The following is a 19540-nucleotide window of genomic DNA, read 5'->3' as shown; positions in this document are numbered from 1 at the left end:
GAAAACAAACTGAAAATGGATCAAAGTTGTAGTTTTATTTCTTACAAAATGATTCTTGGTAATCTAGAAATCACAAAAACACTTAAAAAAAACCAAACAAATTAGACCTTTATATGAAATTAACCAAAAATATGGTCACAAACAGATTATGAAACTAAAAAGTAAACATAATAAAGGCATTTTTATATATTCTGATTAACTCCTTAATAGGAGGGATTATCACATAAATATGACAAATTTAAAGAGGTTTCCCACTATTGGACACCACTCCCAGCTCGACTTCCTCATCATGTTCTGCCATCTTGAACAGTCAGGAACAGGTGGAGCTCTCTAGCTCGGTAAAGTTCAGAAGTTGGCTTAGTATAAACTGCAAGGTCCTGCTTCAGGCAATGGGGAGACCCCCACCTGAATGTTACACAAAGGGGGCTGGGTCAGGGCAGATCAAGAAACAATCCCTGTAAGAAATACATTTCTGTATAGGATGAACGCCTGGGCAAGCAATATTACTACAGTTTGATTAACCAGTATTGAACAGAGAGGGAGGGGAGACCAAATCTTCTGAGAACAGTGATCGATAAACTGTACTATAATTCAGCTGTGGAAACAGAAGATGCAACTATACCGCTAGTGGCCGTGCAGCATCGTAATTACTAACTGCACCAGAGTAAGTTTTATTTGCAGCATATCAAAATAAGTGTACAGAATTATTGTATAGTAAACTGTATTCTATTTCATTATACAGGCTGCCTAAATAATAAAACAAACACTGAGATACGGTAACAATTATATCAAATGGCCGCAATAATTCAAACGTATTCCTCATGTCCCCATTGCTCCGGAGCACATGTCCTCTCCCTAGGAGAGATGTCAGCTGTGATGACAAAAAGAAATGAAATTAAACACTCAATTGAATAAAAAATATCTGACCATGTACAATGCTGGTGTTACGTACTCAATTAACTGTTACCTATAATTAATATAATGAAAGAATGCAAGAAATGAAGCAAGCTTTATTAATAATCTAGGGCAGATACACAAGGGTGCATGTTTTTAGTGCATGTTAAACAGTAAACTTCCCAAATGCTTAATGAACAGTGAATGCAACAAGCTGCGATCATAGAGTTCAGGGATTTGTGAGTGTGTGGATGAATGAATGAATACATGTTCTGTAGAAGCCTAACAGTAAAGCAGGGTACACAATAGGACGACGGATAGGCCCCGCTGTCCTATCTAAGGATTGGTAAGTGCATACACACAATCGTCGGCCCAATGTCGTGACTGACGTCACAACTGAGCGGGCATTTACATTGGCGGCCTCTGAAGCAAGTGTACAAGCGGTCGGCTGACTGCCCGTACACACAGCACGTGCAGATCTATTGGCCATCGGCTGTGGGAATCGGTATGACATACCGCCGGACCTAAGCCCGGCGGATGAAATACCGACGTCAGAAGTCCGGCAGATGAAGATCCCGACTGTGCCTTGTAAGTATCCTAACCCCCAACCCTTACCAACATTCGGTAGGCTGGGCATCAGGGTTTCGGCGTGGGGCTGATTTTAGGCGTCGGTATTTAGATGCCTATCATTATTCCGGGATTTCACAGTCGGGAAGGCGGTGGTTGGCATTTCAACCGCCGGCTTCCTGATTTCACACCTTGGCTGTGCTGCACAGCAGACATGATATGTTTGTGAATGTCGTCGTTCACAGACATAATGTCTGTACAAACTGTCCAATGCACACACGATATATCGGATGTTCAATTGTACGACCAATATGTCGGCCAGTGTGTACCCAGCATAAGTTATCTGAAGGTGAACAACATATAGCCAACACATAATTCTCCACCAGGCTGGCAGTCTTCATATATAAATTATGTTAATTGTTAAATTGATACAATGATGTCAAGTGCATGACTTTAAAAACAAAGTGTATAATGTTGCCATATCATTACAGCATATTTAACAGGGGCCACTTAAAAGCAGCCCCTCACAAAACGGTGCCCACTCCTGCCGGCACCAAACTTAAACTGGCTAGCCGGTGGCTGGGTAAAGTGAAGAGGGAGTTTGGGGCCGCTGGGAAAAATAAGTAACTAAATGATGCCCAGACTCTCCTTTCCAGGCTATACCCAGAGTGATCCCTGTGCCCCTTAGTGGTGGAAGAAGAAATAAATTTTGAAACCTCTTACAACAGGTTACACTTATAAGGCACACTACACCAGACATTTCATTTTGACATTACATCACAAGGGGTCGTAGCGTTAAGTTAAACATCTCACAGTATGAGTGTAAGGTGGAGGGGGAAGGAGCTATTTCTCTATGATTTAGTTCCACAATCTCTTGAACTACAGGGAGGATGATGTGAAGTTGTTAGGCACCTCTAGGCGCTAAGAATAAACAATGATGGAATAATGAAGAGAATGATACTATACTTGTTAAGTAGATAAACCTTTTTTTGAAGTCCATGGTACATATGTAATAAAAGATAGAAAAGAAGGGGCACAATAGTGCAATAAAACTTAGGTAATTTATTCAATTAGCTTAGAAGCCATAAAAATATTTATAATAGGCTCTAATCATGAGCACAGCATCAAAAAAACAAACATAAAAACAAGAAAGAAATATATAGCAAGTCTTTATAAATAAGTCCTTAAGGATGGGCCCATACTAAATAGAAAATGTAAAACAGCGTTGTATTGCAAACATGAGATTTCCCCTGTGTGACTCACTGTTCAGATGTTTCCAGGTAGTGTCCTCCAACAGCATGCAGCAGTCTGAAGCGTTTTCAGCACTGGGGCTCTATCAACTTTGATAAAAGAGTCACAGTGCTCGAAACGTGTCAGCCGCTGGATGTTGATGGAGGACCCTACCTGGAAACATCTGAACAGTGAGTAACACAGGGGAAATCCCATGTTTGCACTAAAACGCTGCTTTACATTTTCTATTTAGTACGGGCCCATCCATAAGGACTTATTACTTATAAAGACTTGCTATATATTTCTTTATTGTTTTTAGGTTTGTTTTTTTGATGCTGTGCTCATGATTAGAGCCTATTATAAACATTTTTTATGGCTTCTAAGCTAATTGAATAAATTATCCAAGTTTTATTGCACTATTGTGCCCCTTTTTTTCTATCTTTTATTACATATGTACCATGGACCATGGCGCCCCTACGATCAGGATGCCGGGCGCCTGTAAAATGACAGGGGGTCTAGATTTAGATGCCTGTCATTTTACCATCGCCGGGATTAAGCAGTCGGGAAGCCGGCGGTCGGCATTGTGTCCGCTGGCTTCCCAAACGTATACACCCAGAACTAGGGAGCAGTGAAAAAAAATCGTACTGTAGGAGTTCCTTGCTGATGAATATATGATGGGGAAGTCAGTGCTAATTAAGGAAAAGTCTCTCTGTAAGATCAGTACAAGGAAAATTAGAATCAAAAATTAGTGCAGTACTTTTAAAAGATAAATTTTTTCATGAGTTCTGATTACATAAAATATTTCAGAATTTGTAGTAAATGTGTTTGATTACTTGCATCCAAAGAGTTTTTAAATAAATGTATATTAATACGCACAAAGATTACGTTTCTGGTAACATTTCATGACACTAATTTTACGCACTTTCCAGAAATGGGACAAGTGTATTATGTTGTCTCTTACCACTGAAAAACACACACCTGAATGTCACTTGTGCATTCTCAGTCTCCCAGGCCTTGGTCAGTAGAACAAAGTACAAAACAGTAAAATACAAAACAGTTCGGAAAATAGTATTTTAAATACCAGGATACTCACATGGGATATGGTTACAATAGCTAATTACTTGGGATGTGGATACTTTCCAAACGAAGCTTCAAGCCGACTCTGCTTCAAACCCTAAAAGAATAGGTGAGTTCATAAGGCAAGAGATTTGTATGTACAGTATACAGAGTATATGCATTTAGGATGAAAGAAATGTAAAATAACAAAGGTAACACATAAATACAGGTGATTCACATGGATTAATATGCTCACACAAGAAACCCATATATGTAGGCGCAGTGCTCGAAGTGTGCCGATATACAACGGTATGGTATACCAGCACTTCCAGGACTGAGCCACCCACCGCCGAGAGGCATATGGAGAAGGCAACGACGCCACTTTCTCCATATGCCAGGAACCCGCTGAGATTGTGTTCCCAGTGGGCGCGCGGCTCCATTCCCTGCAGCCGAAGCTCACTCCAGAGCTCAGCCGGCTCCCACAGATGTCATGATATCTCTCCCTCTCCCACAGTGCAGAGCGAGGAGCTGTCAGACGGTGGCAGGCACAGGGCTTCAGGTAAGTATTTTTGTGTGTGTTTGTCTTTATGTCTCTATCTGTATGTAAGGTGTACTACTACTACTGTGGGCACTACTACTACTGTGGGCACTACTACTGCTACTAGGGGCACTACTACTGTGTCCAATGTATTGGGGGCACAATTACTCTTGTGGGCAATTAATAGGGGACACTACTACAAGGGGCACTACTATTGTGGGCAATGTATGGGGGCACCACTACAAAGGGCACTACTACTATTGTAGGCAATGTATAGGGGGGGCACTACTACAGTGGGCAATGTATAGGGGGCACTACTACGGGCAATGTATAAAGGGCACTACTACTGTGGACAATGTATAGTGGGCACTACCATGGGCATTGCATAGGGGCACTACTACTGTGTACATTGTATAAGGGGCACTACTACTGTGTACATTGTATAAGGGGCACTACTACTGTGTACATTGCATAAGGAGCACTATTACTGTGGGCATTGCATAGGGGGCACTATTATTGTGAATCCAAGATTGCACAAAAGTGCAACCTTGGATTTTCCATACCCCCACATTGACCAATATGTAGGCATGCATGCAAACACAGATGTAAACTCCAAAATGCTCTAAACAAGTCTTTAAGAAAAGATATTAATATGTTCATGCATTAAGATCAATAGCAGTCAAGCCAATTTTAAAGAGACGGAAATCTGAAAAACATACAATGGAAAAAAACTGACCTAACTGCCAGGACCTGAGGAGCAGCTGTAGGTGATTTGGGAATACAATGCTACTTACCAGATAGTAGCCAGTGTGATAGCCGCTCATGTACCAAGCAATCAACATGCTTCCCAAAGCTTCATCATCTTCAATGGTATCAGGGCCCATGGGTGGAGGAGGGGGAATCAGCTAAACATACACACAAAACACAGATTAAATAATCAACAGATTACATTTCCAGATCCACTTGTCACCTTAACCTAGTGGTTCCCAAACTTTTTCTGAATCACAGCGCCCTAAAGCATCAACTTTTTTTTTTTTTTTCATGGCACCCCTTGGCCAAAAGTTTCTTAAGCATTTACTTAATTTAAGAAATTTAAGTTTTATCCATCACTCTTAGGTTCAGTCGCGTGGTAGTGGACAAAGTTGCACTTCTGTTTGCCTACATATTTTATGATTGGCAGCTGCCAGCACTGGTTTTGCCTATCACATTGACCATCCAATAGTTTGACTTGATTTGGTGCTGGACCTACAACCTGTGGCACCCTGCAAGCGCCCTGCGGCACCTAGTATGGGAACCACTGCCATAACCCATTACAAGAAGGATAACACACTTTATACCAAAAGGCATATATAATACAGTGGATGGTATCTAAATAGCAAGTAAGATTTTGTTTTTCACGATAAGTGTTCAGAGCAACCTTTTTAAGATTTGTATGACGTTCTTTAAAAGGAGAAGTCCATCAGAGATATATTGTCAAGGCACCTTTGCCTTATTAATAGAATTGCATCTAAAGCAGCGGTTCTCAGCTCCAGTCCTCAAGTAGCACCAACAGGTCATGTTTTGTGGATTATTTTGCACCGGTGAGCTGGGCTATTTTGCTGGGTCAGTAATTATCCCTCCTGCTTCCACAAACAGAAATTCTCAAAACATGACCTGCTGGGGAAACATGAGGATGCAAAGAGATTATATCTAATTTAAGTCACAAAACCACATTTATAAAAGACAATTGTGGCTTCTGTTATATTAGATAACCGTACTTTCTACATAAACAAGGCTAGAAAAGGGGACTTGATATTTACAAAATCTTTTTTTTACCTTTTAATTCCAAATTTAGGTACATGAATTCTACTTATAAAGAAAGAGCACAGCAAACAGTATGTATCATGTTTTTTTAATATGTAAAACAAACAAATCTGAATTCACTTTGTACTTTATTTACCTGGAACATACATTGCGGCTCTATTTCCGATGTTTTATTGAATCCATTTATGGGCAGGCAGGTTTTCTTCAGCTTGGCTAGTGAATGCTAGTAAATGACTCAGATTACAAGCCTCTGATTTAAGCACCTTTCCTATTTCACTACTTCAGCAGTTTGATGACAGTATGGTGTGGAAGGATCATTTGCTAAAGCTATGAAACACTTGCTCAGCCATAGCAATGAATGAGACCAAAATGCGGCTGGTACAGGAAATGGGAAGCCATCAGCCAACATAGAGGACACAATTGGCCAATCACCACGTTACATGAACTACAGGACTCTACAGCACAGCTATTTGTAGGAGATAACGTGAAAGGATGAGGAATGGCAGATGTCTAGTTTCTCCTAAGTGTAAATGTAAATGTACGAGAAATGGTTACATCTTCTGTAGGACAAGAGGGCAGGATGGAATACAAATAATAGAAGTCTGAAAGCTCCAGCACAAGATGTAAAATATATATGTATTTACACCACATTATACATGTACCCGATAATGTGACGAGAATATGACTTACAGGTGGACCTGGAGCAAATGATGGAGGCCAGCCAGGATGGAAGGGATGAGCTGGACTAGGTTTCTCCCCATGCTGTAAATACATAAATGGTCATTTCTACTGCAGGAGATTTGTCCCTACAAGTCAGGAACACAAATCCCACAACTGTTCACGGTTGTACATTATATCAAACATCTTGACACACACACACATACACACACTGTGGGATACAACTAATGGTTACTGAAAACATGGACATGGTAGAGGAAAAAAAAAAAGAATGAATTTATTTTTTTTGAATCCCAAGATACAGTCAGGTGCATAACTATTGGGACATTGACAGAATTTTTATATTTTGGCCTCTATTCACCACCACAATGGCTTTGAAATGAAACAAACAAGATGTGCTTTAACTGCAGACTTTCAGATTTAATTTGAGGGTAATTTCATCCAAATCAGGTTAACAGTGTAGGAATTACAACGGTTTCTATATGTGCCTCCCACTTTTTAAGAGGCCAAAAGTAATGGGACAAACTAAACAATCCTAAATCTAACTTTCACTTTTTAATACTTTGTTGCAAATCCTTTGCAGGCAATTACAGCCTGAAGTCTGGAACGCATAGACATCACCAGACGCTGGGTTTCATCCCTGGTGATGCTCTGCCAGGCCTCTACTGCAAATGTCTTCAGTTCCTGCTTGTTCTTGGGGCATTTTCCCTTCAGTTTTGTCTTCATCAAGTGAAATGCATGCTCAATCGGATTCAGGTCAGGGGATTGACTTGGCCATTGCATAACATTCCACTTTTTAGCCTTAAAAAACTCTTTGGTTGCTTTTGCAGTATGCTTCGGGTCATTGTCCATCTGCACTGTGAAGCGCCGTCCAATGAGTTCTGAAGCATTTGACTGAATATGAGCATATAATATTGCCCGAAACACTTCAGAATACATTCTGCTGCTTTTGTCAACAGTCACATCATCAATAAATACAAGGGAACCAGTTCCATTGGCAGCCATACATGCCCACGCCATGACACTACCACCACCACCATGCTTCACTGATGAGGTGGTATGTTTTGGATCATGAGCAGTTCCTTTCCTTCTCTTCCCATCACTCTGGTACAAGTTGATCTTTGTCTCATCTGTCCATAGGATGTTGTTCCAGAACTGTAATGGCTTTTTTTTAGATGTTTGGCAACTCTAATCTGGTCTTCCTGTTTTTGAGGCTCACCAATAGTTTACATCTTGTGGTGAACCCTCTATATTCACTCTTGTGAAGTCTTCTCTTGATTGTTGACTTTGACACATATACATCTACCTCCTGGAGAGTGTTCTTGATTTGGCCAACTGTTGTGAAGGGGTTTTTCTTCACCAGGGAAATAATTCTTCTGTCATCCACCACAGTTGTTTTCCGTGGTCTACCGGGTCTTTTGGTGTTGCTGAGCTCTCCGGTGCATTCTTTCTTTTTAAGAATGTTCCAAACAGTTGATTTGGCCACACCTAATGTTTTTGCTATCTCTCTGATGGGTTGGTTTTGATTTTTCAGCCTAATGATGGCTTGCTTCACTGATAGTGACAGCTCTTTGGATCTCATATTGAGAGTCGACAGCAACTGATTCCAAATGCAAATGTCACACCTAGAATCAACTCCAGACCTTTTACCTGCTTAATTGATAATGAAATAACGAGGGAATAGCCCACACCTGTCCATGAAATAGCTTTTGAGTTGATAGTCCCATTCCTTTTGGCCCCTTAAAAAGTGGGAGGCACATATAAAAACCGTTGTAATTCCTACACCGTTCACCTGATTTGGATGTAATTACCCTCAAATTAAATCTGAAAGTCTGCAGTTAAAGCACATCTTGTGGTGGGGAATAGAGGCCAAAATATGAAAATTCTGTCAATGTCCCAATATTGATGCACCTGACTGTATATTTGTGTAATCCAACTCTATAAATACTGCTATGGAATATCCCTTAGCAACCCACAGACATTTTATTTCTTACCTGTCCGAAGCCTGGCATAAATGGAGGTGGAGCTGGAGGGAAGGGAGTTTTCCAGTGAGAAGACTTTGGTGTGGCAGCACTATGCGGATCTCTATTTACCGAGGCACGTGATGATCTGTCACTTTCATCTGTTGAAGGCTCATTCCCATTCATATCCTGAAAAAAAAATATATTTTTTATGAAGTGTGAGATCAGCAGCTAATGTAAAGAAAAATAAACAAGTCATCAACAGTTATACGGAATACAATATTAAAAAGTATAGAACAGTGGTTCCCAAACTTGGCCCACAAGGCACCCTAACAGTCCAGGTTTCAGGATATCCATACTTAAGCACAGATTACTTCATAGTACCTTAGTCAGTTTGATTACCTGGGCTGTTAGGGTGTCTTGAGGACAGTGTTTGGGAACCCCTGGTACAGACTGATCTCCTGTTTCAAAGGCAGTTTGTCCTCAGAGAAATTGGCTTGGTCGGACAGCCAAGTAATTTTTCCATCCCTGTTGCACCCGTTTCCTATGGCCCCTCTCCTCTGCTAGACCTGGAATGCAGGTCCTTCCTGCAGATGTAATCGGCCTCCACATTGTAGACATCAGGAACGAATACTGCATGCGATGGGCAGAATGTTTCGCTCGTCTTACGAATTTAACACTCCTGATGTCCCCCTAGCGGCTCAGAAATGCCATGGCTGTGGCATTGTTGATCAGTTCTTTACAGGACGCACCTTGAGCTGGGACGGAGCCTCAGTTAGGGCATTGAAAACTACACTGAGATCGCAGATATTTAGTGGTAGCAAGAACTCCTCCATTGACCAAAGTCACTGAAACCCAGACTGGAGGGTAACCGCCCCTCAACCCCCTGATGACTGATGTTCATGATCATCACAGCCCAATCCCCAGTAGTGAATGGTCGACCTGTGTTCAGGTCGTTGCCACGCAACCATAAAGAGTGAATGGGAAGCCCCTGTGGAAAGTCTGATACACACGGTTGGTAACTGCTAATTAGATTTGTTTCACTTCCTGGGAGGGGCATTGGGATTTTGGCGTGGGGCTGATGATAGGCGTCGGTATTTAGACGCCTATCATCATTAGTCCCATGCCGGGATTTCACAATCGGGAAGCTGACCGCCGGCTTCCTGACTACATACCATTGTGGATACTACTGTGTGGCATAATATGAATTGGGGGCATTATTATTATTCACCACCACTGCGCTGTATAAATTCTGTGTTTTTTATACTGGGCTGGCTACCCATTTACAGCTGCTTCTAGTGGTGATCACAGAGATCCCTCCCTCCTAGCACCTAGTTATATCTTGTGTTATAGCATTATATATAATGTAACATTGATTATATTACTGTATTATGATATCATAGTAACATGTCCCTTCCAAACTTTTGCCCTTTAAAATTAAAATGTGCCCTCCTCATTGATCAACACTCTGCCTAAAGAGAAATCCTAGGGGTTTTAAATCGATTTTGATTCACGTTGTGTTTCTGGGGCTAAATCGCACATTTAATAATACTTAAAAAATCTAATCAAAAATGATTTGTTTATAAATGTGGGATTTAGCCCCAGAAACACAACGTATATGTTGATCGATTTTCTTACTTTTTTTTTCTCTTTATTTTAAATCGATTAAAATAGGCCTTTAGTAAATATGCCCCCTAAAGTGAACTCACTTAGCGATGTGTACTCAGTCAACGTCTCATGCGGTAAGTCCCGGCATCGGCAACCGCCAGCAGCGACAGCGGGAGCTAAGCAGCATTCAGCAGCATGGCCCCCGCTGACGATAATGCCTGTCAGACTTGCATGAGGGAGCACACTTAGTCAGCGACCATGCGGGTATGCACTGCCTAATGTGGAGGAAAATAGAGGGAAGAGAAGAAGGTAAGGAAAATGTCAAAACTTAAATGAAGAGAAGAACCGCTAACAGGCAAGACTAATGGTCAAGGAGTACTGCAGTGTTGATTCTAATTGCGGTCTAAAGTTGCCTATATGCGCCTGTTTGGAGAGAGTGGACTTATGGGTACTCAAACCCCGTTGCAAGTTCCGTGCCAAGGATGATGATGGCCGCACGCTGTGTCCGATAGGTGTGACTTAGACACATTTGATCAATTAACACAAATGAAGAAAAATAAAAATGTTTACTGCTCTGTTTGGGTAGATAAATACTTTATGTTTATTAGTATTCATATAGAAGAAAAAAAAATAAACAATTTATATTTCGTCTTGTTAGATTAGCAGCTTATATCCTCCAACCGAATTGAGTACTTATCAGTGCTCTCAAAATGTACTGTAACGTGTAAGTTATTGCGATTTTTGTACTCACAGTCAAGCCACCCCTCCGATCCTATTCCTGGCGCATCAGCTCCTGTTACCGACATTGGGCAGGAGGCACCTTTGCTACCTATGCAGTGCCTGAGCCAGATTCAGAATAGGGAACAAAATGCAGCTTTTTTTCAGTTGCGATTATGTTTCTGTAAAGTCCAATAAGACTGGCATGTAATTTGCATGTAAAGCTGTCCCATTAACAGGTTTGATGAGAACCTTCTGCCTGGGGATCACAGCTTTGAGCAATGATATTAAAGTCAGACTGGCCCTGAGAAAATAGGTCAAGCTGAAGAGGTTGGCATTAAGGCCAATCCAACAGTGCACCTGGACCTTATGGGTTTGCCTCCTGGAGGGAAAACCGGGTTACCTTACTGCAAATTGAAAAATGCAAGACTTACAGAACATTGAAACTGACGCCACAAAGAGAAACACACATTAGGGAGATTCTTACCTGTGCCTCATCCCTGGAGTCACTCTCAACTTCTGAAGTCTCTGGGAAACGCAAGTCAGACAAACTCTGTTCCTCACTGTTCCCATAGCTGGTATAAATAACTATGCAAGTCCCCCGTTTTGCATCAATTGAAGAGATGGTGGCTGGATAAAGGTTGCCATCCTCTGACCAAACTGCATTACACGATTCACCAACTCTCCACTAGAATGTAGATTATATAGAAATTGCAACCATAAAAATCATCTTGGTACAGAGGATCCCAAACTTGGTCACCTAAGTCTAGGTCTTAAGGATAACCATGCTTGGGTACAGGTGACTTAAATAGTGCCTCAGTCTTTTGATTTAACCATCTGTGCTCAACCATAAATATCCTTAAAACCTGGACTGTTAGGGTGCCTTGAGGACAAGGTTTGGGAACGTCTGTCTTAGTAACAAGTTAAAAAAAAAAAAAAAACACAACAAAAATATAAAAAGGGCAATATCTCTTACTGCACTTCTCAAGGTGAAATCTAAAATAATCATTTTTACTCCAGACCTGTGTCACTGCAGGAGGACACAATCTGAGAAGTTGTTTTACCTTTATGAATTCCGTTAAAAAAAATTAAACATAATACACATTACTGTACCTTTTTCAAGGGAGCGGCATTGCTTTTCTTTCGGCTTTTATTCTTCTTGTTGTTTTTCCTCTTTGCTTTGGTGTTCTTCTCCGGCGATGGAGGCTCCATAGTATAATCTCCATTCTTCAGAGCTTTCTGAAAGTATCATCGTTTTTTATTTGTAAGGTAACAAATTCCACCGTGCTGGTTAGAATGCAAAGTCATACAAAATACAAATCACGCATAAAAGAGAACAAGCGAACATGAAGTTGGCGAAGAAGGAGTTTTAGTTAAGGGCAAGCATTTAAATAAAATGTGACCTGTACTCACTTGTGTAGGTTCATGGCAGACCACTATTCAATATACAGGCATAGTGCACATTGAATGAACAAATGGAATTGGATTGCAGAACCTGGGGACAGGCAGCTTTAGTAGACATGGGGCAATGGTTACTTGTCAGCACAGAGGATTGGACAAGCCACAGCACATTTATAATGGAAGTTCTAATGCAGGTCTCTTCACACACTTGTTGTACCCAATTAATGTAATATATTGGGCGTTTTACGTGCTATCAGATTACTGTCCCACATACTGAAGAAAGAAGCACTGCATTGTATAGAATGTTGTCTTTTTTTAATTGTACATTTTAATAACATGAAAACTAAATAAAGTGAAAGATAGGTATAATATGCGAGTCAGCAACACATAACAAGTATCAAAATCTAAAAAGACAATGTTTATTTTTAAATGCTGAGTCACATAAATGTAACAAATAAGAATTTCATACAAAGAAACTAATCATAAGAAAATGTGAAACCTATTCCAAGACTAGTGAAGAAATCTCAAATCACGAGGTGGGGCCATACTATTATGGTGAATATTAATCTCTCGGTAATCTGCAAGTGAGCAATATTTGTTAAGTCTTGGTTTTATTTATAAACATTTAGCCCCATATTCATTTACACAGTAACGTGTGTTAATGCGGGTCAAAAGCCAGCGGCCACAAACTTTTTCCTAGTCAATTAGAAATCAATGTTAATATGGGTCTCAATGGGAGTTCACAGATATTTTAGTTTTCAGCCCATGAGCAGGTGAAAAGTTTGGAAAAAAATATTTATTTAAAGCTAAAGATGTCAGGACTCTGGGCGCAAACCCAATGGTCTGCATACATCTCAGATTGTTGGGGGTCTGGGCATGCACAGCACCCGTCCTGTGCATGTGTCCCCCTTTAGCCTCAGCACAAATGACATACTGCAGAGCAGGGGCGAACACAAGGCCGGTCTCCAGAACAGGGGAGTGTTGCCCGTTTTGGTGGTGTGCCGAGGCCAGCGCCTGGTCATCAGACACAGACTTCCTGGACCCAGACTTCCAGTTTTGACGACTAGGCTGAGTAAGTTTCAGCTTACACAGCCTGGCCAAAGCAGCAACCATCGCAACCGTTTTTCGCGATTGGTGACCTGAGGCAGTGTCTACGAACGCTGCACTCAGATCACAGATGCATGCAGGTGTCTATTTCCTACAGACACCTTCTGCAGCATTTGCATTTTAGTTCTACGGTGTTACACATACCGTCCATCTCTGAATCAGGGCCTCAGGGCAGAACCTCAAGTATACCCCACCCAATGAATTATTATGCACTTGGAGGAATTCAAAAAGCACACTTTTGTCAATAATAAAATGCTTAAAAACTATTTATAAAAAAAAAAAAAAAAAATTACAGACATTTTTCTGTACCCCAACATAATCTAGAGGCTTTAATTTGGTGAAAAACACTTGCTTACTATAATTTATCCACTATTAATAAAAAAAATTAAAAGGAGGTACAAATCTGCTTATTGACACCTTTTAAGAACATAAACTATCTTGCTTATGGCCACGAATAACCTTCTATACAGTCATCCATTTTTCAGGCACTTCCACCTGTAGAATTGGTGCAATAAGCATTTTGTAATTTAATAGTGAGTGTCAAGGAAGAGCGCATGCTGAAAATAGAACGTAAAGTGTGCGCTAAATTTATCCGTGGTCAAAGCCCCGCTTAATGCGCCAAACTGAATCAACACCTTAGGGGTTACTACAGAGATTTTATTGGTGATCAAGAAAGCTGTTGGCCATGGACATATACAACTAGCTAGGAACAGTTATATGCTTAACAAAGATACTTTAGAGAAGGTCTCAGTTTTAGAACACTAAACAAACCTTAAATGATGTCACTGCTTTATCATAGGCTTTGATCAATGCTGTATCATCCCAGATATCAGAATCGTCACTCTGAAGAGAAAAATACATTTAAATGTACACAGCTGAAAATGTGTATATGCAATTATTCAGGTAGTACGTTTAATCTATTTCCCATTTTAACGAGAAGAAGTATGAAAAAAATAAATACAATTAAAAAGTAAAATGTTTGACAGCTGATACTCCCAGAAATACGGTGTTATTAGGAAAAAGAAAGTCTATATGAATCAAAGTGGCTGTATACCAGCAGCATTGTATATATGATGGGCATAGCAAAGGGTAAAAGTTGCCATATTACTTGCTCTCAGAACTCAAAAGACCAAGAGACCCCTCCCAGCTTAAAGTTACTAAACCCATTTTGATGCTGCATCAATGGAGGATTTATTAAACAGGGCGACGTGTAGCAAAAGAGCCTCATTTGTGGCCTCATAACTCCCAGCAGCTGGGACTAAAGTAGTCACTACTGTATTAGGATGGCGGGACAGTCCCATAGTAGCTGCATTTTTAGCAGGATGTATTTAGATGCTAAAATGGAAAACACAAAAATTAGAGCGCTACAGCTTTATTTTGTACATCTCTCAAGTAAATAACACAAACAAAATCTATTTTCTGTCATAGAGATAGATGAAGGACTTAATTTTGACATAACATCAGGTCATCTTAAACACACATTCCGCAGCACATATCCTAACCCACTGCTCCATGCTCCTTCCTCATCACTATCTACCCCATCTGTGTCACCGCTGTCTGTCTGCCTGCCTCTCCCCTTTAGAATGTAAGCGCTCACAAGCAGGGCTCTCATTCTTCACGTGCTTCTCCTCCCCCTACTTATAGTATCTGTTACTCCTAACTCCCCAATTGGCACCTAACATTTGGTTGCTGAGGCCCTGCTGCTTGTTTTATGCAGCTATGTGTATAAACCATGTCCTTGTCCTGTATTGTATTATACTACTATTAACGGTTTCTCTTGTGTACTCATTTATGTACTGTGTAAGGCGCTGGGGAACCTTTGTGGCTATTCAAGGATAATAATAATAATTTGTGGAGTCTAAAGTACTTAGGCCCGTATTCAATTAGGGACCGAAAACTCCGTGCTGGACTTCTCGCTCCACATCGGAGCTTTTCTGGGGATAAAGTATCGGGCGCGCGCCCGCTTTATCCGCATATTCAATTTGGAGCCGGCGAAAACAGGAGCATGCGGAAAGGTAAGTATCGGGAAAAAGAGGGGAATTTATCCTGGGACTCCCCTAATGATGTCCAGACATGGGGGATCACTGCGGGCACTGCCATTTAGCCCTGCAGAATGTGTTCTGCATTTTAAAATAGCTGCGGCAGGTGTTTTTTTCCCGACATTAAAGAAGTGATGCAGAAGAGCACTTAGGGTTTTTTTCGTTTTAAAAAATGGTCCCATCAAATTTGGGGTACATGAAAATGGGTACTAGCATATTTTTAAGTCCCTAAACTTATTTTTAAAAAATTCTGCAAACATGCACCTGCCGCTAATATCTTATTCTAGAAAACACCTGCCGCATACTTACAGAATACCCCTGAACCTATTGCGCTATTTTTAAACACTGTTCCCCATTTATTTATTTTTTTGGGGGTGTCCCTATTTTTTTTAAAAACTTTTTTTGACAGCTCTTTTAGGGGCTATTCCCAGGGGTGCAGGCTATTTTTTTTTTTAAGCCTGCACCCCTAAACCCCAATTCTGCAATTTTTTTTGCCATGTAAAACATGGTGAAAACTTATCCCTGGTTTTTTAACAAAGACTTTTGGAACCTGCAAAGTCTTTGAAATGAACACGAGATAATTGAAATAGGCGAAAAGGACGTCATCGGCGATAAATTATCGCTGATTACGACTTTTTGCAGCTTAATTGAATACTCCCCTTAGTTGCAATGTCTGGAGTCTCAAACAAATTGTAATTTATACTAGGGGAGAAATTTACTAAGATGAGAGTTTATAGAAATGGAGATGTTGTCCATAGCAACCAATCAGATTCTACTTAACATTTAATTAGCACCTTCTAGAAGATAATAGCTAGAATCTGATTGGTAGCTATGGCAACATCTCCATTTCTAAAAACTCAACTTAGTAAATGTACCCCTTGGTATCACTCGGCACATTTCAGGTTAACCTTGGCTGAAATGTAAATACTAAAGGTGCATACACACGTAACTTATATTACTATATTACAACCTTCTGACCACATACTTATTCCATTATACACCTAGACACAACAGGAGCAAGGATATCACTAAAGGTGCGTACACACTGGGCGATTAAAGTGGACAACTGAACGATAATGTTATCGTTCAGTCATCCACTTCATCGTTTTGGTGTTAAAAATGGACGATAAACGATAACGACGGGCCGTTCGTCATTATCATTCATCGAGTAAACATGCAGGCCAACCTGACGATGTTGTCAAGTTGCTGCATGTTGTGGAATGGGGGAGAGAGCCCGGCGCTGAACGATATCGTTAATGATATCGTTCAGCGGGTGTGCTCAATGTCATGAACGACATTGAGCACACCCTGCCGGGGACACACTAAACGATATCGCTCAGGGAGCATATCGTCTAGTGTGTACGCTCCTTAAAGGTGTAAACACACACAACGACTTTGTTACCAACGATTTTCTGTCAGATATTTTAAAGTGTAATGCACGATTTTTTTGAACTGCAAACGATTTTTGCATATTCCCTTAATGAAAATCGTTCAGTTGGTCAGTCTGACTGAACTACGAACGTGAACGCACTTGAACGATAATCGTTCATTTTAACTCAGAAAGTGAACGATATCGTTATCGATAATCTTTAAAAAAATCGTTGTGTGTGTGCACCTTAAGAACTCATACAGGAGACTGTACATAAAAGAAGCTCCTGCTAATAAAATGCACAGAGCCAACAATGACCAATTTGGCGCCCTGTGAAATATTTTACCCATTAAATTACATAGGGGCTGGCCACTGTTCCCGAGACAAAAGTGCCCTAGACATTCGCCGATATGATCTATGCCCAGGGCTGACTCTGAAATGCATGCCAAATGTTGTAATCTAACTAATTCATATAGATTGCTAGTGGTCACCATATGCATCTGAACAGTGCCGTAACTTGGGTGGTGCGACCTGTGCCATAGCACAGGGCACCGCAGGGGGCGCTGTTCGGGCCTGTCAATTTTCCTGTTAATTATCATTCTCACTTGTAGCTTCTTCTTTTATCCCCAACATCTCCTGGCCTCCCCTATCTCTTCCCCTTGAGGTCATGGCACTTTTTCAGGTGCACTATCTTATGTCCCTATTTAAAATATGTGGGGGGGGGGGGGCGCCAATGTTCTCTCTGGCACAGGGCACCAAAAAATCTAGTTACGGCTCTGCATCTGAGTATCTGTTGCTGTTGTAGCAACTCTCGTTCGGAGCTCAATATAACTCAGAAAAGCAGATTGCGGCACTCTAAAGGAGCCTATCCACTAGGCGACCTGAAAGACTGAACGTCTAGCGTTCAGACTTTCAGGTCCCGAGGTGCAGTGCCCGCACTGAACGGCGTTCACTGAACGTCATTCAGTGCAGGAGCCTGACCTCCTATCTGAGAACATGCCGAACCTGACGAGAGTTGACGGGCATGTTCAGTAGATAGTCGGGGGTCGGCAAGGACCCAGTGTGCACGCGCATCGCTGGTCCTAGCCGGCTATCCATTACTCAACTTTGTGAACAATGCGACCAAAACCTCCTCGTTTTTTTTAGTATACTTACCTACTCCAGTCGGGATCTCCTTGTGTCGGGCATCCACTGCCGGGATTTGAACCGACGGCTAAACGGCATATCAATCCCATTCCGTCTGAAAGGTATGAATCAGTGATGGGTAACGGGTGGCCCTTTGAGCCCTCACTTGTATCCCACAGCACCTTCCTGCTTGTCGTACTTCATTGTTATAGCTTGTAATGCTTATTTAAAAGGCCTACTGATATATTATAGATAGGTGCATCTTTCATTTATCAAATGTATTAAATTACTATTGAAATTAAGAGTAATACATAGCCCTTTTGAAGGTTACTGGGCCATCCAAAAGGGCCCCAAAGTGAATCAGGTTGCCATTCACGTAAGGCAAACTCAGTCCTCAAGGCACCCTAACAGTCCAGGTTTTAAGGATATCCATGCTTGACCACAGTCAATATGATTTAACCCTGTGCTCAACCATGGATATCTCTAAGACCTGAAATGTTGGGGAGCTTTGAGAAGCGCGTTTGGGAACCTCCGACTTAATGAACAGCAGCTGCTGCTGCCGCCTGTATTTAGACCTATCATTGATGAACTGTCTAGAGCAGCCCAATGACTCGCCAGCTTGTGTGGAACTACAAAAACAAGCATGTCCTTACAACCTTTGCTTGGTCCAGTTGCATAAGGGGCCCATGTAGCCCCAGAACAGTCACATGCTGCCTACCATTACCTATTCCAGGCAACTCTATAATGACCCCGGCTACCGGACCAGCTAGGGGGGTTCTCAGTATACCTGGCCGGCTCCTCGTCTATACACCTCCCCGGCTTCCTCCAAGCCTGCCATGGGCGCCCTCCGCATGTAACCCTGCAGCCAGCAGCAGCCTGAGCCTGGATCCGTCCTACGTCATCACCGCACAGACAGCTCCGGATGTTAGCGCTGCTGGGGAGACTAATACACAGCGCCCTCTAGGGGACGTGTCCCGCGCGTCATGCAGTCAGTCAGCTGCTCCCAGTGCCCGATGCTATAAGCACTGTACCCACTTTATTCATTAACAAGTGTTTTTATTTCACTAGCAAAGGCCGAAACAGAATTATCTATGGTATACTGTATCTCTCTAACCATTTGTTTGACAGCTTTTTTCTTTATCTTCATGACTTCCTAACAGTTTTATTTTTCTATAGAAATTAAAAAACAAGTAATGTTTCATGCTTATAACTAAGTAGTGTGGCTTCAGCTGCGCAATTTACCTTCATGCTTGATATACTGTAGTATTAATATGATGTTATTAGGAACAAGCAGTGTTCTGTCACTTTGTGGGTGAATTCTCTTAAGCTGCGTACACGCTAGACGATATTTTGCACGATTCGTCCGATTTCAACACATCGTAACAAATCGTGTAATATATGTGCAAATCGTGATTGTCCACTCACGATAATGATGGCGATGCGCGTA

At 41.4% G+C, this 19540-nt stretch overlaps 1 protein-coding gene across 1 annotated transcript; it reads right to left on the bottom strand.

The window, feature by feature from the left end:
- Nucleotides 1–62: 62 nt before the first annotated feature.
- Nucleotides 63–19073, bottom strand: SMN1 (survival of motor neuron 1, telomeric). Its single transcript, XM_088443769.1, has 9 exons — nucleotides 18881–19073; nucleotides 14332–14403; nucleotides 12166–12291; nucleotides 11540–11740; nucleotides 8761–8916; nucleotides 6779–6850; nucleotides 5080–5190; nucleotides 3785–3865; nucleotides 63–871 (listed from the first exon to the last, which is right to left on the bottom strand). Exons 1-8 carry the CDS (start codon nucleotides 18944–18946, stop codon nucleotides 3809–3811), a joined length of 861 nt encoding a protein of 286 aa, XP_088299895.1. The 5' UTR covers nucleotides 18947–19073; the 3' UTR covers nucleotides 63–871; nucleotides 3785–3808.
- Nucleotides 19074–19540: the final 467 nt, after the last annotated feature.

Source organism: Taudactylus pleione, unplaced genomic scaffold, assembly GCF_031769625.1.
Source record: "Taudactylus pleione unplaced genomic scaffold, aTauple2 ptg000333l, whole genome shotgun sequence".
Taxonomy (NCBI): Eukaryota; Metazoa; Chordata; class Amphibia; order Anura; family Myobatrachidae; genus Taudactylus; species Taudactylus pleione.
The sequence above is the reverse complement of the archived record's forward strand: the minus strand, read 5'-3'. Positions and strand labels throughout refer to the sequence as shown.